The sequence below is a fragment of the Magallana gigas genome, chromosome 8 (genome assembly GCF_963853765.1).
Source record: "Magallana gigas chromosome 8, xbMagGiga1.1, whole genome shotgun sequence".
Lineage (NCBI taxonomy): Eukaryota > Metazoa > Mollusca > Bivalvia > Ostreida > Ostreidae > Magallana > Magallana gigas.
Window position 1 is genome coordinate 31,863,475 of NC_088860.1, and position 23,712 is coordinate 31,887,186.

The following is a 23,712-nucleotide window of genomic DNA, read 5'->3' on the forward strand; positions in this document are numbered from 1 at the left end:
GATAACGGAACAGCGACCGTAGTTTCGTATTTGGAAAAAAGGGTCGCGGTGATTGTTTTCTACAATTTTTTTTATATCTATATAAAAACTCAATTTAAAAATAAAATAGGTTGAATAATAAGTTGCTCTCGTTGCCTTCGTTCAAATTAATGATCAAAAATTACTTTTGATTGCGTTAAAAATTTTACCGTAGGTGCGAAATTTTTTGATTGGCTAATCATTTACACATGTACCCAATCAACATTCACTACAGTCTCATTCATAAAGGACCAAGTCAAGCTAATGCTTCGGTTAACGGGTTGACCAATGAACCGTGTACCGAAGAGGTCCAATCATATTAGTTATATACATTCGGAGATAACGTATACCCCAATTAAAGAACGCATAGATAAATATTAAGGTCAAGATCTAGTAAATGATTTCAGATTGTCTTTTTGGTGCAAGAACCATTATGACGTCATAATTGATTTGAAGCATCGTTTTCCCGTACTTTACGGCTTTATAGAAATTATGTAGAACATTAAACAATTTCTTGTCATTCTATGTTAAAACATGGGAAAAGTTATTCCGATACCTATATTCAATTTGACATCATTCTAAAGAGGGTGTCAAGAGCTTGTTTATTTCCGTTTTTTGTGAGACTGTAGGCATTAGATATATTTCATTAGTAAAAAATGGACACAACTCTGAAATTTGTTCATCAATTCCTTCATATTTCATTGAAAATGACAGTTTAAAACATGATTTTTCATTGTGTTTACCAAAAATTGTAGCCCTGGTACAATCAAACAAAGCTATAGTAATGAAACATTATTGAAAGAATTTATATCTTAAATTTTATGAACCTGTAGGTACCTTTCATTTACTAGATCTTGACTTTAAATAAGCAATATATTAGTATCCATATTTTCTGAAATTCAGTTGCAATTCTTCAAGCTTATTGTTATACACATGTAGTTCCAAGAACATTCATTACATCGGTACGGACTCGTTAGTGTATATTCTCATATAAGGCAAAATCTTTAAAAAATCCACAAAAATATAAAATGAATCGATTTACTAATTTGGAAAATTCATGCATGTATACATTTGATTCATTCAAGGAAATCGCGTCTTGACTGCCGTTTTTATGAGAGAGAGAGAGAGAGAGAGAGAGAGAGAGAGAGAGAGAGAGAGAGAGAGAGAGAGAGAGAGAGAGAGAGAGAGAGAGAGAGAGAGAGTTTAAAGCTCCTCATTAGCGGCATGGGTATATTCCTTTGATGTCTGTTAATTATTACAAGGATAGGTGCAAAGACGGGTACGAACCTGATCAGATTTCAACAGGTATTCTTATTTAACAGAGGGCCAATATCTCGATCTTTTCTTTAGAGATTTCTTTGTCGGTATTAATACATGAAATACCAAATTAAAATCGGCATTATCGTCACTTATTTATCAAAATATAACAAGTTCTTTAATCTGTTATGTTGTTAAACTGATCAGGTTCGAACAAAAACGTCAGTGCATGAGGGTTCTGTATATAACAAGTTAATTTAAATTACAAATTTAAATCTTTTAAAAAAATATGAATCGAAATCGGTGCTATTGGTTATAGATAATCTTAAAACTTTTTAAGACTTTAGATTTTAACAGAACTGTTTTTATGTCTTATTATGTAAATATATATCTATTCTATGTTTTTAATGCCTCGTCAAACCTCTAAAAAAAACTCTATACACATATGACAAAAAATGACAAAGTATGAGAAAAATATTTTACGTTAAATTAAGATTGAGTTTATCTTGTTTTAAAACATAGGGTCTATGTATACGTGCCGAAAAACATTCAAAGACAAGTAGAGAAATGATGAACAGCAATTTCTTTTGATGGCTCGTATGCAACAAAAAAAACAAACCCCCCCCCCCCCAAAAAAAAAAGAGAAGAAAAGAAAGCAACCAAATTTTTATAAACTAGTTAAAAATCTTAAATAACAAACAAATTATTTAAAAACCTGAAGAATGCAGTGTATTCTAATTTACATCAGTTAAGGGCAGGTCACTCTAATTCCAGAGAGAGAGAGAGAGAGAGAGAGAGAGAGAGAGAGAGAGAGAGAGAGAGAGAGAGAGAGAGAGAGAGAGAGAGAGAGAGAGAGAGAGAGAGAGAGAGAGAGAGAGAGAGAGAGAGAGAGAGAGAGAGAGAGAGAGAGAGAGATTACACGTGAAATAGTTGGATGTTGTATATCGTACATGTATATACGATATACAACATCCAACTATTTCACGTGTAATCTCTCTCTCTCTCTCTCTCTCTCTCTCTCTCTCTCTCTCTCTCTCTCTCTCTCTCTCTGGAATTAGAGTGACCTGCCCTTAACTGATGTAAATTAGAATACACTGCATTCTTCAGGTTTTAAATAATTTGTTTGTTATTTAAGATTTCAATGTATCAATGTAGTTTTATTTCATATGTAAGCATTTTAGTATTTTTTTTCGATAATCTAAACGCAACTTAACGTATATGTGTGATGATTATATAAAAATTTGGATTAATTAATACATTCTTGAATATTTGATACAGATGATTCTGCTCCAAAGAAGTTGTAAATTGGTGATCAAGGGCAACGTTATGGTGCTAAGGACTGCGAATCATAACATTGTCTGGCCGCCTATCTAAAAGTCTTTTTTTTTTATTGTCTAATTAAAGTTGTTTTTTTTTTATAATGTAAACATTTATGTATATTTTCATTAAATATAAATGATTTTGGTCAAACAAATAGAGATAACTCTGTATTTTGGGTTAAACATCTCCCCCCCCCCCCCGTGAAACAATAATTCATTTTTAGGGGTTATATATATATATATATATATATATATATATATATATATATATATATATATATATATATATATATATATATATATTGTTATTCAGCATATTTATACCAAAGGGTTTGTTGTTTCGCGGGGGGGGGGGGGGGGGGGGCATATGTCTACAGACCGAAATACATTCCAAAAAAAAAAATTTTGCTTTGTGAATTTGCGAAAAATAATTAACAGATATGAATCAAAATTAAATTTTACTTTAATATCTAACGTAAACATGTGATTATTAAGTTTTGATGCACATATCGGCCGCTAATTAATATTTTCCTCACTCATAGAGACCGATTTTAATGAAATTTCTTTAGACCCCCCGTAAGCAAAACTTTTGTTTAAACATTAATAATTTGACTATATACAAATTTTATTTTGATTTAAATCAATTAGGCTTTGATCGTACTATTAAGTAAATAAATTTGTTTTTGAATATCTGACAAAAATTTCGAAATATTTGAATGTAAAATGTAGGCGGGAAACGGGCGTTAGCGTTCATAGTTCTTAAAAGAAATTCTCAATTGAAACTGTTGTCAGTATTTTTTTTAGCTGTATAAAGCATTGAATTTATATTATAAGCATCCATTTCAAGAAATTAAATGAAATTACTATAAGACTAACGTGTCACACTGTGGCAATGCTGTTAAAAAATTATATGATGTGCCTCACGAATTAAATAAAATATATATGTTTTCATTATACGATAATCTAAGCGTTATTCCTATTCATAACGATCTGCCCGTGTGTGAAGAAGAGACCAAATCACTTACATTCTTTATGAATAAATTTGTTATAAACCCCGTTTTAAAGAACCCTTTTTGACATAAATTGTTAATTAATTTGTTTATCAAAACGTTTATAAGACAATGATAATTCAAAGTAGTGTTTCATATATTTGGAAGCTGATTTGTGGACTATTTGATTGGTTTATATATAGTTTTGGTATATTGCTCTTTATTAAAAGATCTATTCATAGGCTTTGCCCAATGGGCCCAACCAGGACACAAAGCGGCCCTCAGACCTTGGCCTTTCGCCCCCCCCCCCCCGGCTCTTTCAATAAATCCTCAACCCGCTATTGTATTATGAATGTACATACCGGTATAACTCTACAAATATATAAGTTGCGCAATTGCAGTTCATAGTGTCATGAGTATATTGCAAAATCGTGTGTTTTGCATTATAAAGCATGAGAACTGTATAGTAACATTTTGGTCCTGAAATCTAAACATCAACTATTTCAATGAATTTGATCAATGGTGAGATCACCAGAACTGTGAGACGAATTTTGAATAAAAACTTCAATTTATTTGCACTTCTGCGATTTGACAGCAAGAATATAGCCAACTATTAAGCTCTGTGTAGATTTTATTGATAAAGTCAATTCAGAAAACTTATATAAATATATTTTTGGGGCTTATTAACCAAGCCCGTGTTTTATAATGGCAAAAAGTGTCATCGATCGGACAAGCCTGAAAATACACCCGTTAAAAAGCCCCATGTCACACTGTCGCAATTTATACTATACGATTGCCCACGAAATACTATAAAGGTTAAAAATCGCAAATATTCGTCAGGCTAGTTTCTACACACGGTGTTTTTTTTTTAAATTAAGTACAACACATCTTCGCTAACCAAAGGTTTTTGATCTGCAGCGCCCCTCACTGTTCTCTCAAACAATGTCAATGGTACATGAGGTACAAAAAACCAAAAATATTTACAAATGTACAAACGCAGAGTCAAATTTGGAAAGGAAGAATCGAGCTAATATTTATTTTTATTTTTTTTTCTTTACAAATATGGACAACTTTTTTGAAACAAATCAATGTCTGTGGTATTCATGAATAGTATTAATTTTAACTAGCGAAGATGAGAACGACACGACTACGAGTTGTGATGGCGATTCATATACGAGTTTGGGCGATTAAGTAACGAATGCGCTGAGATCTTCCTACGAGCAGCTACGATGGGAGACGATTTATATGACACTCTTAAGAATGACTGCAATTGATACACATTACGAGTTTTTACGAATATATATCTCGTGTGTTAATTTATAAAGCAATTATTGAACAAATTAATGATTGTATTTATACAGAAACCACTTACATGTACCTGTAAATATGATTTAATATACAACTTAAGATAAATAATGCAACCAGGGTAATATTTCTAGAAATTATAACAGATATTTGAAAACACGTACACGGAGATGTAAATCTGAGGGTAAAGATGACCAACGAAATCTATGTTGTGACAATGTTTGCAACTGTGACTAAAATTGTTTGAATGATTTGCCGACGGACGTTTATTAATGTAGAAGATCGTGATACCTTTTTAATGTATGAATTCACAGGGGCCAAGCCCGTTTTAACATTAATTTCAATGTAACCATAATTACATTGAAATCAATGTTAAAACGGGCTTGGCCCCTGTGTATGAATAGTTTAAATAATCATGTCAAGCAGCAGCAGCAGCGATGTTTGATTTATTCCTTGCTTAAATAAGATGATCGATAAAGAAAATTATTTTTTAAGAATGAAAAAAATAATTACAATTAGTATATGTAAAACTTCGAAGGACAAAGTACTGTATGTAACTTACAAAATTACCGAAGGATCGATGTACCTACATAGTAATCAAAAGAAGATTACTACTGCGAAACACTCATATGCGTCGGAACCGGGGGGGGGGGGGGGGGGGGGGGGCTATAAGTCTGTTTTCGTATTTTGTTCCAATCAAATCGAACTACCATCTTATTCATTCGGAGAACATTCGATCGGAGAAGACTCAAGAAACGATCGCCGTACCTCGTAAGATAGTCGGGGTAGATCGTAGGATATTCGTAGTATTTACGAACTTTCGCGAGTTTTATACGAATTTCGAAGAGTTATTACGACTGTTGTGCGAAAGTCTCCGAATGGTTGACCCGAACTTGTATACTGTGAGCACGATTGTTTTGAGCATGTTCAAATACTTGCCTTTTTAAAAATTATAAACTGCTGTTTTATTGTATTCATGTACTTCTAAATTAATGTAAGATCTAGTTTGAGGCATACAATAAACCTCGTTTTTTCTCATTAAATGACCAATTGCGTTTATAGGTTTGTGAACGCACACTAGCACTGTTGAGCGTAAAAAATATAGAGCGATGGTATAAAGTAATAAGTTTGTAAACATTTTATAAATAAATGCAATTTGATTTCTTTCATGGGAGCAAAATACTTTACTCGTGCAAATATTTTTTGGTTCGGAAATGTTGCTACTTAAATACAAAATTGAAGTGTTTGACGAGGAAAGGGAACAAACCCTCTTTCTCCAAAAGGTTTAGAGTAGGATGGTGGCTATTGCAGTTATCTTTCTTTGCATTAAATTAAGATTATTCAAAGAACACTAACTAATCTATGATGTGCATTTTTTAAAGAAAATATATACAGGCCTTCGTTTGATGTGGTTTCGGGAGCATATACCAATTACTGTAATATTGTAAGTGACTGACTTATTATAACTCTAGTTATTTGCCAATACATGTATTACTACAGAGGACTGTATACCTACATTGTAATAACTATTTTATTAGCGTTTGTATTTTATTTCATTGACATTATTTCAAAATATATAAGCCCTATATTAAACCAGTTTATAATATGTAATTATCATTAAGCTATTTAGTTTTTAGTAAGGTATTTCATGGACACCCCCCCCCCCCCCCCAAAAAAAACAACCCCGGCCGCCGTCCAATTTGCAGACATATGTATTTGTAAATGAATAAAGTATTTTTTAAATGGTATCAAAGCATCGACAGGTATATTATAAATACATGTGTTCATTACTACACATGTGTACATGTATATATACTAAACATGTATAGATCTATAACAGTATAGGTGGTTGTTATGGATGACTCTTGCACATATCATTAATAACATATGAGAGTACAGCAGATGGAGATATTTGTTTGATCCATTATTATAGTCTTGGCTGCTCTGTTTGCTTTCACCCACTGGGGGATTTGAAGAATTTTTTTCCATTGAAATAAAGATGACTAATTTTATGTATGTACACAACAATGCGCCTCCGTCCAAGAACCGTCTAGCCAATCGCGTGCCTTCTTTCATCCAAACCATGGGTTGTTTGCTCAAACATTTTCAATGTGTCACGGTGGATAGGCGAAACAGCTGAGCGCTGAGAGAAGTTGGAGCAACATGTGATCATATTCCTTAACACCTTCGACAGAGTTGACAGAAATTTTCTTTTAGTGATTAATTAATTAGCCAGACCATAGAAAATGTCGATTAATTGTTTAAAACCGTATTTTGTATGCTTTTTTCTGTGGACTTCATTTATGAATTCGGTGGCGGATCTTGATAGCGGGACTCACACCGGGTGTCATCGTGTGAAACAGGCATATTTACGGGAACATATCGGCCCCTCAGATCTAGTCCCCAGTGAACCCATTTACGGTAAATAATTATAAATTTTATGTAATATTAAAGATATGATTTATTAATCATTGAATTATCTTACCCATTTTTGAATTAAAAAATCATTAAAATATTGATTTCAAATTTGGCCATGCATATATAAGAACTTACTATTTTAATTATGATATGTTATGATAAAATAATAGCATTTAAAATTAAATACAAATAAATTAACTGAATATTATTTGAATTTTGATGGTCCTTCTGTGTGATCTTTTTCAGATCGTGACATTTCAATATGTTTCAATGCGGCAACTAAGGATCCCAGTGAAAAAACTTGTTGCTCCAAATCGTCAGAGCTGAGTTATGTTACAGCAGCTGAAAACTTTCTAAGAGACACAATACGCATTAAGAATGCATATTTAAAAAAACTAGTTATGGACCATATTGTACAATATGAAGGTAGGTTTTCTATCTATACAGCTGCATGCCTGGCCACACTTGTTCAAACACTTCCTCTTCAAACAAGGGGTGCATGTAGGTTGAAGGAACATGCTTATAAAATGTCATGTAATCCCATTTGGTATACTTGTGTAAAAACTACGAAATGTTATACAGATAAGTTACACAATAAGGATTTACCAAAGTTTATGAATGGTTCTAATGAAATTATTATTCAAAAACATGTTTGATTTGTTAAAAAGTTAATTTAACTTCAAGAGGGTTTTTAAAATTGTCAATTTAAATAAGGAAAGAGAAATATAAATGTATCATATTCAAATGGAAAAAAAATGAATTTGTAATAATTTTCTATTTCCTAAACAGTATCCACCCACCCCAAAAAAATCTTTCTGATAAGCCTTTAGTTCAATAAATGAATTTATTAATCATTTTTATTTCCCACACACCCATGAAGGGAAAGCATTGTCATTGAGATGAAAGAAAAAAATTTTAATTCTGACATTACAAAGAGATTACATGTATACATTTGTATAAACCAACGAAGTGTTATAATCTGAGTCTTATGACAAACTGCTAATTGTCCATCACAGAATATACACACTGACCGAGCACGTCTCACACCTTCTTGTCAGGGCTTTTTAAAATCACTGATCACATTTAATTAGGCCTTTGAAGAAAAATTAAGGAATTTTAAACTAATTATACTGTGCCTACTTGTTGTACAAACAAAGCCTTGATTTTCAAAGAGAAAAGAGGTTTTCTATTGTGGACTACCTTAGTATGTACAAATCAATGATTTAATCCCACCTTTGGAAAAAAATGCCTTTAGGGATAATTTGAAATAATTTTCCTTTTAATCCATGACCTTAATTACTTTCTAATGCAAACATTTCCAACGTTAAGTTGTTTTAAAGCTTTGCAGTTTTTGATAATGAGTCTTTGTGAGAGAAACAGTATTTTGCACTTGTAAATGTGTGGGGGATTTTGATAATCATGGTTTAAAACACTCGATTCGATAGACTCTGGTTAAATCGCTACCGCATACATCTCTCGAAATTTTAAGTGGTGATGAAGACGCGCTGTTTCCTCAGAGTGAAACACAAATGACATCAATGATTAACAATTTTGTACTAGCTATTTTGATGCTGTAACATTTTTTGTATTGATGTGAATTAGTGACACAAAAAGTGCTCCCATTGACACAAGATTTTGAAGTGCATTCTATGAATTCCTCTGATTAGAGAAAAACCACAAATATTAGTTTATATATAAACCACACACATGCATACAGTAAAAACAAATGCAAATCCATGAGAAAACAAAGCATTATAAACTTAAAAGAAAGTTTTTAAAAAGTTGGGAGTGGGGGGGAGAGGGAGAGGGAGAGAAATAAAGGGAGATAACTTATAAGTTTGGTAAACATTTTTAAAGGAGAAGAATGGTATATATACCACACATGCATTATTGTACATTTATTTCCCATGTTGGTTGGGTTCTTTACCTGACAAGGTAAAGGTGTGGAAACAAGGTGACAGAAAAGCCAGCCGTTTGACAGTAGTGGTCCATAAAAAACCCAGAGAGACGTTAGTTGAAGTGGATGAGCCATTCTGTGCTGACTTATGATAGGGAGTGTTGATGGTTGTGGGGGAATTTAGCGGGGTCTGATCTACACAGAGATTCTCCATGGCCTTTGATATATTTACTGAATGTGTACTGGTCAGTGGGGGAGGAGGGATGTTTTGAAAAATAATCTATTGCTAAATAAACCACCTCATTACTCTCTCTCTCTCTCTCTCTCTCTCTCTCTGAGACTCTCTCTCTCTAAAAAAAAAATTATCATTCATCCAGTAGGTGAAATTGTACCAAATGGGAATCAAGGATCACAATGTAGTAAAGTAGTAAAATTATCTTCTTTTAAATTTCAAATTATTAATAAACAGAAATGTAGTTCCAGGTGTATGATTTGTACAGATATATTGAGCATGTAACACACATGTGCCAGAGATCTTGATCGGTACCGTATAGTGATCATCTCAACCTTGAAATACCTGTTGACATAAAAAAAAAAGTTTTGTCAGCAAGGCGCAGGATGTGCATGTTGTGTCAGTCTCTCTCTCTCTGTTAATGGGGATTCCTATTGAAAGGCGCAATTATTTGACATTATTGTGTGTGTGACTTGAAGCTGACATTACTTTGCAGACGATAGAAATTGTGATGCTCTCTTTGCATTCAAATTTCAGTCACTTTATACACTCCCAAAATCAAAGCCCACCGCACACACCTGTCAAAAAAGTTGCGAAGAGATATGTACATGTATGCATGTACATTTATTATCTTTGAATTCATAGGCTGAAAAACTAGAGGGTTTTTAAAAATAAGTGTCCCGCTGTTTCGAGATATTTTCCCACCTAAATCGAGGTGTGGCCATTAAAATTTATGTGATCAGGCAGTTTGAATTTACAGGTGTTATAGAGATCACTGCTTAAACTTTCAGTTTTGGCAAAGGATCAAAACAAATTTTTTTTTTAAACACCATGTTTGTAAAGGAAAAAATCCTGCTGTACATTCTTTGCATAAAAAAAATTATGCATCCTGAAAATTATTATCTTCATATGTAAGCCATCTTTTCTTAACGATGCTTTAGGTGATTAATTCAAGAGGAGAGTAAACGGAAAAAAAAAACTTAATGGAAGAGAAATTTCCGTCGTCAAAGAGAGAGATCGTAATGTAAATGAGTTAACTTATGCTGCGTTGATTGCCTGTCTTAGGATATTGTTGTATCTTTTGATGTTTCCATATAACCATCAACACATTAGCAGGCAGCAGTTATATGGGGAGACTCAAATCTGGTGGCACTTTGGATGTTACACAAACATATTAAAAACAAATATACCGATAATGATTGACACCTTGAATGAAGATTTCATATCGGAAGTCTGCGGGCTCTGAGAGATCCAGACTTCATTTTCATTCATCCCACAAATATGCCAGCATATACCAGCTGGAAAATATAAATAAATATGATAGATAAAATATGCGGTTATCTTTTAATATGACTATATAGAAATGATATTTTCACCAGACTTTTGAAATCCATTTAGCACTCACCAAAAAAACTATATACATTGATATAAGAAACTTTTTCTATCCATATTTTTGCTATGCGGAGAGCAATTATCAGGAATCTAAATCGAAGGAATAAATAAAAAGAAGACAGACGGAATTTATTTCCTACAGTTTCCTGCTTTTAAGTGCACAAAAAGTTGTTAACATTTTATGTTTTTAAGTGAACAATTATCCCCAGATTATTGTATGAAATAAAGATTGATTTGGAATCCTCAATAATCTATATAGCCTTAAAATACCCAAGATTTCTCATTGAAAAAATGATCCTCCGGCATTGATTTCAGTGAATGATGTGGAGTGCAAATTTTACACCCAGTTTAGTACATAAATATTACCATAATTCTAATACAACTGATTATTGATCAAATTCTGTCTTGGAAGATAGATATCTGAATTGTCTTTATTCATGAAGCAATTTTACTTTTATACCATGAATTCTTTTATATTTATAATAAAACAATTTTTTTTAGAAACTCTTTTTACTATACGCTCACCTAATATATATAAAAGTTTTTGATTTATCCATTGCAAAGTAATTATATACAGATTAACTTTTATATCTTGACCATTGACGTCTCGAATACTAATTGAGATGTCAAAATGAATAGAAAGTCCCTGCTATATAGTTATTGTTTTAAATACGTATTTAAACCTTTATTACATATGTACTAAAATCCTTGAATATTGAAAAGATTTTTTGGTCCGCTCAAGTTTGAGGTGATGAACATTGATTAAAACTATTGACACAAACAGACAGAGAAATCATGATATGATATATGTTACACATAATTTTAATACCAATTTTTTAAGAATCATCAGCGTAGACATATTTTTCCAAGGTCAAAGATGATAAGTCAAAGGTCAGGGTCACTCACATCATATATGCTAATTCATCATCATCAAAAGTCACCTGTACCCAGACATATCTCTACAAGGCTCAGTTGGATGCTTAGATTTAACACTGATTGATTTTAATATAGACATTCTAGTCTTCGCTAGCTAGCTGCTATCTGACCAAACAGAATTGTTAATTAAACAGAATCTGCAATTACACAAGATTTATTGATTTGGATATTAATACAGCCGCAGCTGTTGCAAATTTGATGATGAAATTTCATTATTTACCCCTCTTCTGACTAAATGGGGAATGCACAGACTAGATAAATCAAGCCCTGGCATTGAAAAAGCTAGCACAGATACCTTCTACTAGGGTCATCTGAATGAAGAAGAAAAATAAAATAAAACACCCTCCTCATACAATTATCTCAAAATGCTAGAGGTCTGTGTTTATAGACATTTAATGCCCACCAGTTTGATTACAAACTCATAAGTAATCAATGTAAATAACCTCTTATGTACCTGGACACGCACCTAGTCTTTGATCACGCAGGTCTTCCCCTCGGCTAGACGACCTTACCTGACAAAAAAAATTGGAATGTGTGCTAGCTGAGTGAGAATTTTCTTTGATGGCTCTTTTTTTTGTCGAGATGCTGCCTGATTTTTTTTTTCTACAACTTCTGGAGTGGGAGTAATATTTGCGCAAGTAGACACATAAAATATATACACCACTTTTATTCCCCTTTTCTTATCTGCTTCATTTCTGGTATAGCCCCTTTTGATAGCTGCCTAATTGGCAGTCAGATACTACAATATTTTGTTCAGAGGCTGGCAGTGATGTTCAATAAACGAGACCTCGTAACAATTAATTTCATTTGAGGATCAGTTTAAAGAGCCGTAAATTTGGACAGTTTATGCCTCAACAGAGCCGAGAGATCTTGCTTTTTTTTAGTTCATTAGTCTTGACCTGAGCTGCACAGTATTTATGTAGGACACAGATAATGCTTGTTTTGCCAAGACTTCGGCAAGTGTAGTACTATGTATTGGCTCCAAAGACCTGGCAAAGGCTGCCGTGAATTATCACTTAATGCCTAATGTCACACAGTGATACTGCAACTAAATTAAGCTCCTCCTTGGCCGTCTAGTCAGAACAAGTCGGGATCAGACCTAATTGACTTAGATGTGAAAGTAATTAATCAGAGATGATCAATTAGCGGCGGCCCCTGTCTAGAGGTGCTGGAATATTGTTAACAGGGGGGAAGTACAATAGATCACACAACTTTCTGTCCAGAGGAATGTGATCCCCAGGGGGAAACACTTGTCACTACTTAGGTCCTTAAAAAAAAGTTGATCGTTGAAAAGTGTCGTTGCCTTGTAGGAGAAATGCAACTAGTGTCCTCAATTATCCTTCATCACTTTGGTAGTTTTTTTTTCATTTCTCTTTTGATGTTACTCTCTGGAGGAAAGTGATATATTTTCACAGTAACTGACTTTGCTTATATTCAATATTTATTAAGAATGATCTGAATCCCTTTGGTAAATTGAGATTAATCTTAACAAACATTACTGCATGTGCATGCAGACTAGCTTTTTGCATTTTCTGTAGTTGTGCAACACATAATTTAATAATACTTAACAGTAAAGCAAACAAAAAATAAAAAGTCTTTTATAATTTTTATTATTTGGTGGCAGTTTATATTCATACCAAAAAAGGTTGTGTAATCTTGTGTTGCAAGTCAGTGCTCACAATACAGGTATCCTATAGATAAGGTTCGGAACATTTGTGTCATGTGTTTTTTTTTTTATTTCAAAGATTAGATTTGGACTCTGGTGGAAAACAATACTTCGTTGTGATATTTTATGGTCGTCCACTTAAATATGTCAAGTGTCTAGTGTCATTGTAGGGTTTTATGACTATTTTGAGACAATTAATTTTGAAATCGGCCTCTCATTGAGTGAAAACAAAGATAAACATTAACCGGGACATGCATTTTGGAAGAAAATCTATATTCTCTATCTGTTAACATTTGCATATTTTGTTATGAAAACTTACAACTTACATAAAATACAAGTGTTGCAAAAAATATCAATTGTTACCATTTTCGGTGTAAGCTGTATTTGTACAAATAGATTATGTATAAAGCTACGCCATATCTTAGATATACTGTAGAAGCACATATTTTCGTTTGGTCAAAATTTCGTTGTTTTTAAACCAAATAAAGTTCCGTTGGCATTAAATTTCGTCATAACGTAATCTCTTTGTATTCACTATTACTTGGGTTAAAAATTCGTTATGGATTTCATTTCATTGATATATACTGTACTGCCAACGAAAATAACGAAATTAAATCCTCAACGAATATTTCTGCTTCTACAGTATATATATAATTAGTAAATAAATCAAAAAGTGGCACCCTTCATGTTTGAATTGATGACCAAAAGTGAAATTCTCTGCAATTAGAATCCTATACTAACAGCTGCGACAATGAAAATGCTGCATAATAGCTGAAGAGTAAATGATGGCAAAATGTTATGAAGTGTTTGCAGATTGGGGGGGGGGGGGGGGGGGGATAATTTTTCTTTTCCTTTGGTCTTTGGAAAATGTTATAGCTTTATTATACAATTAATAAATCTGTATGCTTTACATGAAGCACTCAATTGAAGTATATTAAATGAACTCGATAACTTTGATATAAGTTAAGTGCAAGCGAATATCAAAGAAAAAACCCTGATGCATGTTCTGCAATGTAGAACCACAAAATCCACCAAGGGCAGATGATTTCATAGTCGTAACTAACTGAGCATCGTATTTGAAGGATGATTTACCTTAATTGAAGCAATTTTTGTCATGGGATGGTCTTAACCTCTTTGAAAGTATGAAATGGCCAGATTAACGGAATAAACAAATGTACATTATCGGAGTACATGAAATTCATGTTAAAGGATGCCATCATAATTAAGCTTCTGTGGAATAAAGCAATTACAAAATATATTGTACCATCTAGTATACATTTGCAAATTCCATTGAATTTTCAATTTAGCAACCAAAATCAGTTTGTGCAAAGCTCTTGGTAGATGAGTTGGAAAATATGAGGAAGAAATAAATTTCCAAGAGGTTACACATTGGGTAAAATATCAAAAGTATAAGCCTAAGGTCATATTTAAACAAAGTTCAATTATTTTTCCCAAAGACCTATAATACATATATACCAGTACATAAACATTGATACTATAAGAGAAGAACTCGAGATGCTTAAGAGTGTTCATTTAGGAGAGAACTCTTCATTGTCAGTAGGTAGAATCTGCACATTCTCATCTCACAATGAAGACAGCTTTCTTCCAGAAGCAATCAATTAATTGAAAACTGACAAACTGCATCACAGGATACATCATGGCCTACCATCCAGGACCTCTATCTGACATCCATCCATTCTCCTCATCACGTTTTTTCCCTCCCTCCAAGGGTTCGCACCTAGTCTGGTTTCAGAGTTTCGGAGTGCAAGCAGCTTGAGGTGCAAAGTAATTCATGCAGCTTTTCTGGATGGATGCCACAGGGGTAATTTAAAAAATGAGCCCTATTAATTTTTGAAGGAAAAAAAAAAGTATAATAACCCTATAGCTGTTGTGTTTTAAGTTAACACTGAGTGGTTTTTGCAGGATCGAGACCCCCAATTGTTTCACTGAAACCAGAAATGGCTTTCCTTATACTGGTACTTAACTCACTTTTATTGTTGTAAAAATAGACATATTCTGTCTCCTGTCTCCTAAACATCTTTCTGTTTTTTGCTACCTTGTTCGGTCTATGTTATCGAGATTCTGTTTTAATTTCCTTTCAATTTATTAATCCACTGTGACATATGTTGAATGGTTAGCCTCAAGAGAAACCTGTTTCCGATAATGTTTGTCCTACCCAGACTCAAACTTTACAGTCTCATCTCTTCCGTGTATATAGAAGCTCAGTATGCATAAATATCATTATACATTTCAATCAGACATGCTTGTTGTTATTTTCTCATCATATTTGTATTATTTAGATGTAAAGTGAGATATCAAAAACTTGTTTTGAGATGGCACCAAGTTGAGAATGCAAGTCAATTGATTTCTATTGCTTGTTCATGATGCTAACAACATTATTTTTTTTGTATTAAAACATCTGATTCAGTAGTTCTCAAATAATGCATGTAAAGACTTTGATGCCTCTTGGGGTTTATTTATTTCCAATCAACCAAATAAAAGAAGAGATGGATGAGAAGGCCGACAGACAATTATAAAAATGTAGTAATGTATATGCTCGAACTGACAAAATTAGTGCATTTAGAATTGAAAAAAAAAAAAAAATTATGAAAAATGAAATTTTTTCTGGTATGTAACTTTTCTTGGGTTAGATTATGACATAAGAAATAATGCTACAAACATGAAATTGAAATGATAGGATATTATGTAATAATAATCTATGTCATGATTTGATGTAGGATAATTGTATGTCTGTCTGTTTTATATTTATCAGAAAAATTACGCAACATTACATTCAGAGGGGTGCTAAAAAAGAGAAAGGCTAAAACTGTATGGATTTTTGGAAACCATGCAAATTACCATCTTTCTTAAGCTCTGGGATAGAAGGGCTGGTTTTAACCAGCTTTTTTGGTATTCTGTATAAAGCTTTATGAGTTGGATTGTAGAAACAAAGTAAGAGTTTTCCTCCAATAAAGTTCAAATCACTTTCGTTGCTATATACATATTTCATGCGTTGATAAACAGTCTTGCAGGTAAAAGGAGCATAAAAAGTCTGTCTGTAATTATTTAACATTGTATTTGATTCTATTACAGGAAAAAATGTTGGGATTTTGTTTAACAAGGGAGTGAAATAGTTGAGAGGGATTAGAAAACTTTATCCTTGTAAAAATTGATTTTCTGTCAGATATTATCAGTTTATTTTTTTTGTTACAAGATAAATTGGATAATACTTCAATATGAAAAAAAGTCAAATGTTTAATCATGATAAAAAAGCAGAGATAATTTTTTACATTTTTTTTTCGACATCTGTTATAATTGTCTTTTAGATCTTCACCTTTAAACGTCTGAAGTCTTTCCAGTATTTATCTAGGACAATAGCGTCCATTGTCTGTGCTTATTATTTTTCTTAATGATCATTGAAAATATTTAAAGTTCTTCCGTTAGATAGTCGTTAACCCCGTTAGATGCATTCGCTTTGTAAAACAAATCTGATTTAGGAATTGAAGTGAGAAAAATCTTCCGAAGTCCCCTCAATCGGAATTTTTTTTTTGTGCGACACTTAGGACCTGAGAGGTTTTTCACTGGAATACTTTGTAAATAAGTCCTCTTGAGCGCGCTTTAAAATTCCCGAAAATCGGTAGATGGCACGAGGGTTATCACGGCGTATCAATATTTACCCACAGTCTAAAATAATTTCTTTGCACATTCTGTTCTGTTTGTACAAGCTGAACAGCCTCCAAAATATTTGTTATGTTAGGGACTTTTAGCACAGATTTATTTGGACAAAAATGGAGGTCTAAGGATCCTTCTTTTCAAGATGTGGAGGAGACAAGATCATAATAATCGTCACAGATTTTTTTTTTTATTCAATTCAAATGTTTTCTGTTGTTTAAACAGGAAATTGATTTAAGGAGAATCTGATTATATGAATCCATTATATGGAATATTGACCTAATCACCTATACCTAATTGTTAACTTCCTACAGTGTAATCCCTCTCAATGGAAACTCTATATAGTAGTTCACACACATTACACAGAACTTGTGCATCCTGTGACAGAGTAAATTTTATCCAATTTTGCAGCAATGCACATGCATGCACACTTATAAGCATTGTCTCTTAGCAACGTTTTAATAATCAATTAATTAATTTTGGAACTATTTCATGGGTTTTTTTCACAGCATAGATTTATAGTAATCTTACTGTAGTTTTCTATTATACCTTGCAATGGACAATTTTTTTTAGATCTTCATTTTCATCAAGTAGGGGGAGGGGTGTTGCATTCTTTATTGGATATTGCTAAAAAAATTTACCATGAGACTATAATACTCTGGGAAGTCAAATATATTTTTTGGACAACAGTGAGGTACATTATTTCATTATTTCATCCATCTTCCAGCCAGTAATTATCCAATTACATAACAATTGTGAGCTGAATATGAGCCCCCCAACCACTTCCTTTTCTTATATATCAGCCTTGATCTGTAACACTACAGATTGTATTGGACAATAATTTCTGTTATTTAGACAGTAATTGCAGTCATATCTTAGAGTTTTCTTGATTTTCATTACCTCTTGGTTGTATATTTAGTTCTGTTGTGGGTGTTTTGTTAGACAGCCGCAGTATCAAAGTAGTATCGATGTACTAGTATTACAGTACTTCTGGAGGAGTACTAGTATTACAGAACCTCTGGATGAGTACTAGTATTACAGTACCTCTGCATGAGTACTGGGTACTAGTATTACAGTACCTCTGGATGAGTACTAGTATTACAGTATACCTCTGGATGAGTACTAGTATTACAGTACCTCTGCATGAGTACTAGTATTACAGTACCTCTGGATGAGTACTAATATTACAGTACCTCTTTGAATAAAGTTAAGGTAGAATGCAAAATATATTTCTCAGATATTGAAATGTTTCCGTCTATAGGAAATTGCTTGTGAAAGTAATTTCATGTTAAGCAGCAAAATGAGACTGGCATTACAAAGGGAGAGGGATTTGCTTGACTTTGATTAAAACATGTAGTTATGTAATAATGGGCCCTTTTGTCTGGATTTCATAAAAGCAATTATGCATGTGCATGGTTGAAAAACATGTTGAAGACATCTCTTTGAATCAATCTATTGGGGAAACTTTTAAGTGCCGAATCATGTTTGTACTTGACTTTTCCTTTGTGTATTCATGTCGATGAATGGTGATTAAAGAGTTGTAATTAATTAATAATTGCATATTTTTTATGAGACTGCTACATAGACTTTGTGGGGTCAATTTAACGCCTTGTTATTTGAAGAATCGTAATTATGTGGGAGTATATAATCATCATTGGACTGTTTGTCACTGTAATGATATCCGCAGAACCATCAAAGTTTTTATCATGTTCATTTAACTTAATATAGAAGTTAATATTGATCAATTATTAATCAGTTTATTAGATAAAACTATTTTTGAAGCCTACAGCGAATGTGGTCAGACCGTGTTCATACACCCAGCTGAAGAGTGAATAAAAAATTATTTTTAAGATAAGTCATAATTTCCTTTAGCTTATAATGGTTTTGACTTCTCTTACAACTTAAAGATTATAAACCATTTCAATGATGCATGTATGGTATCTTATCATATTGATAGACATTTATCCATCAAACACCCATTTTGGAAACTTTTTTGCCACAAAATTCATTTTCCAGGCAGCTCTGACTTGCACTTCCAATTGCCTACAAATTGTCCAACTAAAAGCCATGTTATTGCAAGATTTCAACCACATGAAATCTGACCCTAAAGTGGAATGTGAATTCTCATCCCATAATGATTCACTGTTCACCGTTGAAAAAAAAACAGAACCATAAAATAGATCCTACAAGACATCTGAAAGTAATCGGTTTTATTGTTTTCGATATTGAATTTTATTTCGCGACCATACTTAGAGACTGTCCCGAGTAATGAAGTGTGCCGATAATAAACGTCACTGTCTCGTAAAGTGATTTTTATGTATTCCGATCATATACCCCAGTTTTAACTCGATGTTTGGAATGTCTCGTTAATCCGACTTTTGAATCGAAAAACATGTGACCACACAGGTGAGAAGATATCAGATACCTTGAATGAAAGAGGAAAATTTTGACAAGTATGGCTTTCCGTACTTTTGATCAATTCATCAGGGGTGGAGTCATATCCGAACAGTCTTCCTCTACAATTTTCATAGATAGACTCTTCAGATAAAAGCTTTTGTGTTTTTCAATAGACAGGAAAAGGGTGTCAGTTTGATGAGCAAAAAATGAATGCATCACATTCGACACTCGTCTCAGATTTCAGGGCATTTTTTATTTAAATAAAAAAGAGAGATAAATAAAAATTCCCAAAATACAAGGACCCGTACAAATACTTAACATTAATACCTAATAGGGCGAAATGATCAAGGCTATGTTTAGACTTTATTCTTGTTAGACAAATAGCTGTGTATAAGATGTGTTATGGAAAATATTCAAATTTAAAGATTTGTATAGTTTGATTTTTTTTTTAATTAAATGAAAGTTTTTGGCCAAGAAATATTATAGAATTTGTAGGTACATGTAATTATACAAATAATTTGTTGACAATGGAGCCTTATAAAGAAATAAAGAATTAAGGCAGCACTTAATGTACTAGTGAAACATTGTATAGCAACCTTTGCTAATACTAAACTGATGGATTAAAAAGTCAGAAGAAAATTAAACCAGTCAGCCTGTTTCGAGGCATTGCAAGCATATTTATATACATGTATGTAGAAAGTGCACAAGGAAAGCTTTAATAGTCACCAAGGGAAATAATTGTCGGATTTTGTTCATCGGAGTACTAAGTGCTGTATTGCACTTATCAATTATCCCTAATGATATTTCATAACATTCTGATGTAAAAGTTTAGGTGAAAAATTGCCCGGCTCTCCCGATGACGTACATACTGGTATCTGTACGATTTAATGTACGATCTAGAAGCAGCGGGATGCGACTGCCTGGTGTATTTTAGCTGTCGATTACACAACGCATTGGTTCTTACACCCTTTGAAAAATTAGTCAGTGTGATATATAGGTGATCATACGTTCTGCTCTGACATGTTTTTGTTAAATATTACTCTTTTAAGTCCCTATTATAATTACAATAAATTTCAATGTTTAACAAGGGAATGTTAAAAATTTCAAATTTATCGGATTTTTCTTTTTTTTTTTTTTTGTAAAAGAATTCAGCAAATGAAATTTTATTAGGAGGAGTTGGTTTAGTAGCTGCAAATGATATTTCCTCTAGATGTTGTTTTGTACTTGAGAATGCCGGGTTGAAATATTTGTCAATGATAACACTTATATACTACAGATTGAAAAGGTTTTAGAAATGAAAAAAAATGTTTTTATATCCTGTTCCCTTTTGGTCAGTGGCAATCAGTGCAAGGAAAATAAATCTTAGGATTGATATTAAACAGGAAGTGTCCCTCAGCCATATCTCTGAATGAAGGGGAAAAAATTAATAATCTCATCTATATATTATATCAAGCACAATATAAAATCAAAATCCCCAAACTTTTAAATTTTTGATGTGAAATGATAACTTTTTTACTCAAGCATTAATATTTAAAGTGCAAATAGCTTGGATCATGTTATGTAATTTCAATCTGAAAAAATAATCTATAAACATTTGGAGGATTTGTGATATGAAGTGAGATTTCCCTTCATATTTGTATGTATTGATATTGATGAGGAATAAAAATTTGATCTAATTATCAGGGTGACAGATTGCAACTGTCATTTGAAAAAAAAAAATAAAGCATCATTGTCTAGAAGGGTCGGAGGAACAAGGTAACGAAACTCCAGAGTAAATAAAGTGCAGCTGCAGTATATGGCAGCCACTGCACACTTTTTAGGCAGATTTTTACTGCGCCCAACATCTGGGATTTTTTTTTTTTACCCACGTACTTTATTTTTTCATAGAGTAGCTGTGATCTACTGTGAAAATGTGCTTGCTATAAGCTTATAAAATATTGCATCTTTTATAGCCTGAAAAGAAATAAAACAACATGAAATGCACATTCTACAGTTTAATGGCCGAGTCTATTTCGATATTGTTTCTCTCCCATGTTAGATTTATGTGCATTGAGGTCATGGGTCAAGGTTATTTGTTTTTGTTCCTTACGTATCATGTACATGTATTGGAAATACGCAACAGATGGTATATTTTTTTTCAATTTTTTTCTCCAAAGTTTTCAATACAAATTATTGAGCGTATTACAAAGAAAATTTGAATTTCTTGTAGAAGCTGTCGAGTGTTTTGATAAAAGAAAATTTTTAAATGAAAAAAACACATAACTTCAATTTGCCCAAAAAGCTAATGCAAACCTAATCTTTTCAACCTGAAATTGTTAAGATTTTTAGTCAAAGAAATCTACCCTCTACAAACAATGGCAAAGAAAAAATGCTTTTTATCGGACATCATGTTAAGTAAATACAAGGAAAGAAACATTTGTCTGCAAAGTGTGGTGTAAATATTTAATCGGGGTCCCGTGTATTGTACGTCTAAGTGTTGGCTGTCGGGTACTAGGTTCGTTGGGAGACTCAGATTATTACCTATGTCATATCATCTTAAAATATCTAACCTTTTATAAATGGTCTCGCATTCCACTGTCGCCAATGAAGCGTGCTCCATTTCAACCTGCCGAGATATATTTCTATCAATGGTAGAAGATACTCTTGTTTGGTTCGAGATATAGGTGTATTGTGTCATTTTAAGCGCTCAATTTAGGTATTTTGTTGTTCAAAGCTTTTAACATCTTATAATGACCATTTATGGGGTTTGAGAGCTGATAGACAAGATACCAATGTAGTTTTCAGAATAATTATCAATGTTATCAGCCATCCCATATCTTTAACCCTCTTTAATAATTGTCAATGCCTGCATGTTAAAATTGACAGAGTTGGTTTAAATTCTTGAAATGTTCCTCACAAATACATGTTGGATTCTTTCAATGCTATTAATGTCAGTGTGGTCAAAGCTTTTTTCATACGATGCTTATTTGAGCTATAATGAATAAATATCACAATTGGTATAAATGTATACTTAGACTCTTTTCTATATGAAATATAGTGAATTATATTTACACCAACTTTTTAATAAGTGTTTTTTAAGGGGAGACAACTTTGTAATAGATGCCTATAATTACAAAAGAAGACCTTTCATTAAAATATGGTTCTATGTGACTAAATTGTTCGCATGTCAGAAATAAATATTTTTATTTAGAAATTTCAGCACTTTGATATATTTTGAGCATTTTAACAGAAAACTACTAAGACAGTGATTTGTGTCTGTGCTTGAAATATGAGAGTCGATCTCCTTCAAAACATCAATGCATTACATTAAATAACTTTGACAATATTCTCAAGCATTTAAAATATTGTGAGAAGAATTCTCATTTGTTGATTCTTTTCATTTTCAGAGCATTTAGAAAATTATATTGTTAGAATTCTCATCATTTGTTGTTTCTTTTCATTTCCAGAGCGTTTAGAAAATGTGATCAAGAGTTCGTTCAATAGAACGAGCCAACTGCTCATAGACTTGTACGATATTCCAGCCAGTGCTCACGAGGAGGCTTTACGTGCTTTTTACCAAGACATTAGGACTTACTTAAAGATGAAACATGTGAGTCTGTACGGCTCAGTGAACGATCTTTTTGACTCGCTCTTTCCATACTTGTATAAATTCATAGTGGAAGGAAAAAACTCCTCCGTGACATTGTCACCGGAGCATATCCAGTGCTTGAAAAACAAACGACAAGATATAAACCCGAACCCCTTCGGAACTCAGCATTACAACTTGTCCCACAACTTGAATAAGGCTTTGTCCACTGCCAAGTCTTACTTGGAAGTTTTGACACTGTTAGTGGAGACCATTAATGCAACCGATCATGTGACCTTGACGGAAAAATGTCAGCATTCGGTGACGCGGCTTCAGTACTGTTCGCACTGCCAACAGGAAGTGGATATCAAGCCCTGCAAGGGATTTTGTCTGAATTCTATGCGTAGATGTCTGGCGCAGCTCTCGGTAATTAGTAGCGATTGGAATGGATTAATAATGTCCGTTGGTCGCGTTCAGTCGTGGATGAACCAAAAGTATGACGCGGAGCACATGTTGAATCATCTGGACGGGAAACTGGACACTGCCATTATGTATGCCCTCAGCAACAGCAACCATTTCATGGACAGCGTGAGTCTGAATTTACTTAATTTAAGCTAATCATTTTTAAAAAATTATTTAATTCAGGGGG

The 23,712-nt window shown here is 33.0% G+C and overlaps 1 protein-coding gene across 1 annotated transcript in view; it reads left to right on the forward strand.

Moving 5' to 3' along the window:
• Positions 1–7,000: 7,000 nt before the first annotated feature.
• The window catches only part of LOC105339345 (glypican-5), a 36,427-nt gene continuing 19,715 nt past the window's right edge, over positions 7,001–23,712 (forward strand). Inside the window, exons 1-3 of the mRNA XM_034473889.2 lie at positions 7,001–7,309; positions 7,553–7,732; positions 22,945–23,651. Coding sequence (XP_034329780.2) covers positions 7,135–7,309; positions 7,553–7,732; positions 22,945–23,651 — 1,062 coding nt within the window. The 5' untranslated portion in view covers positions 7,001–7,134. The remainder of the gene's footprint in view (positions 7,310–7,552; positions 7,733–22,944; positions 23,652–23,712) is intronic.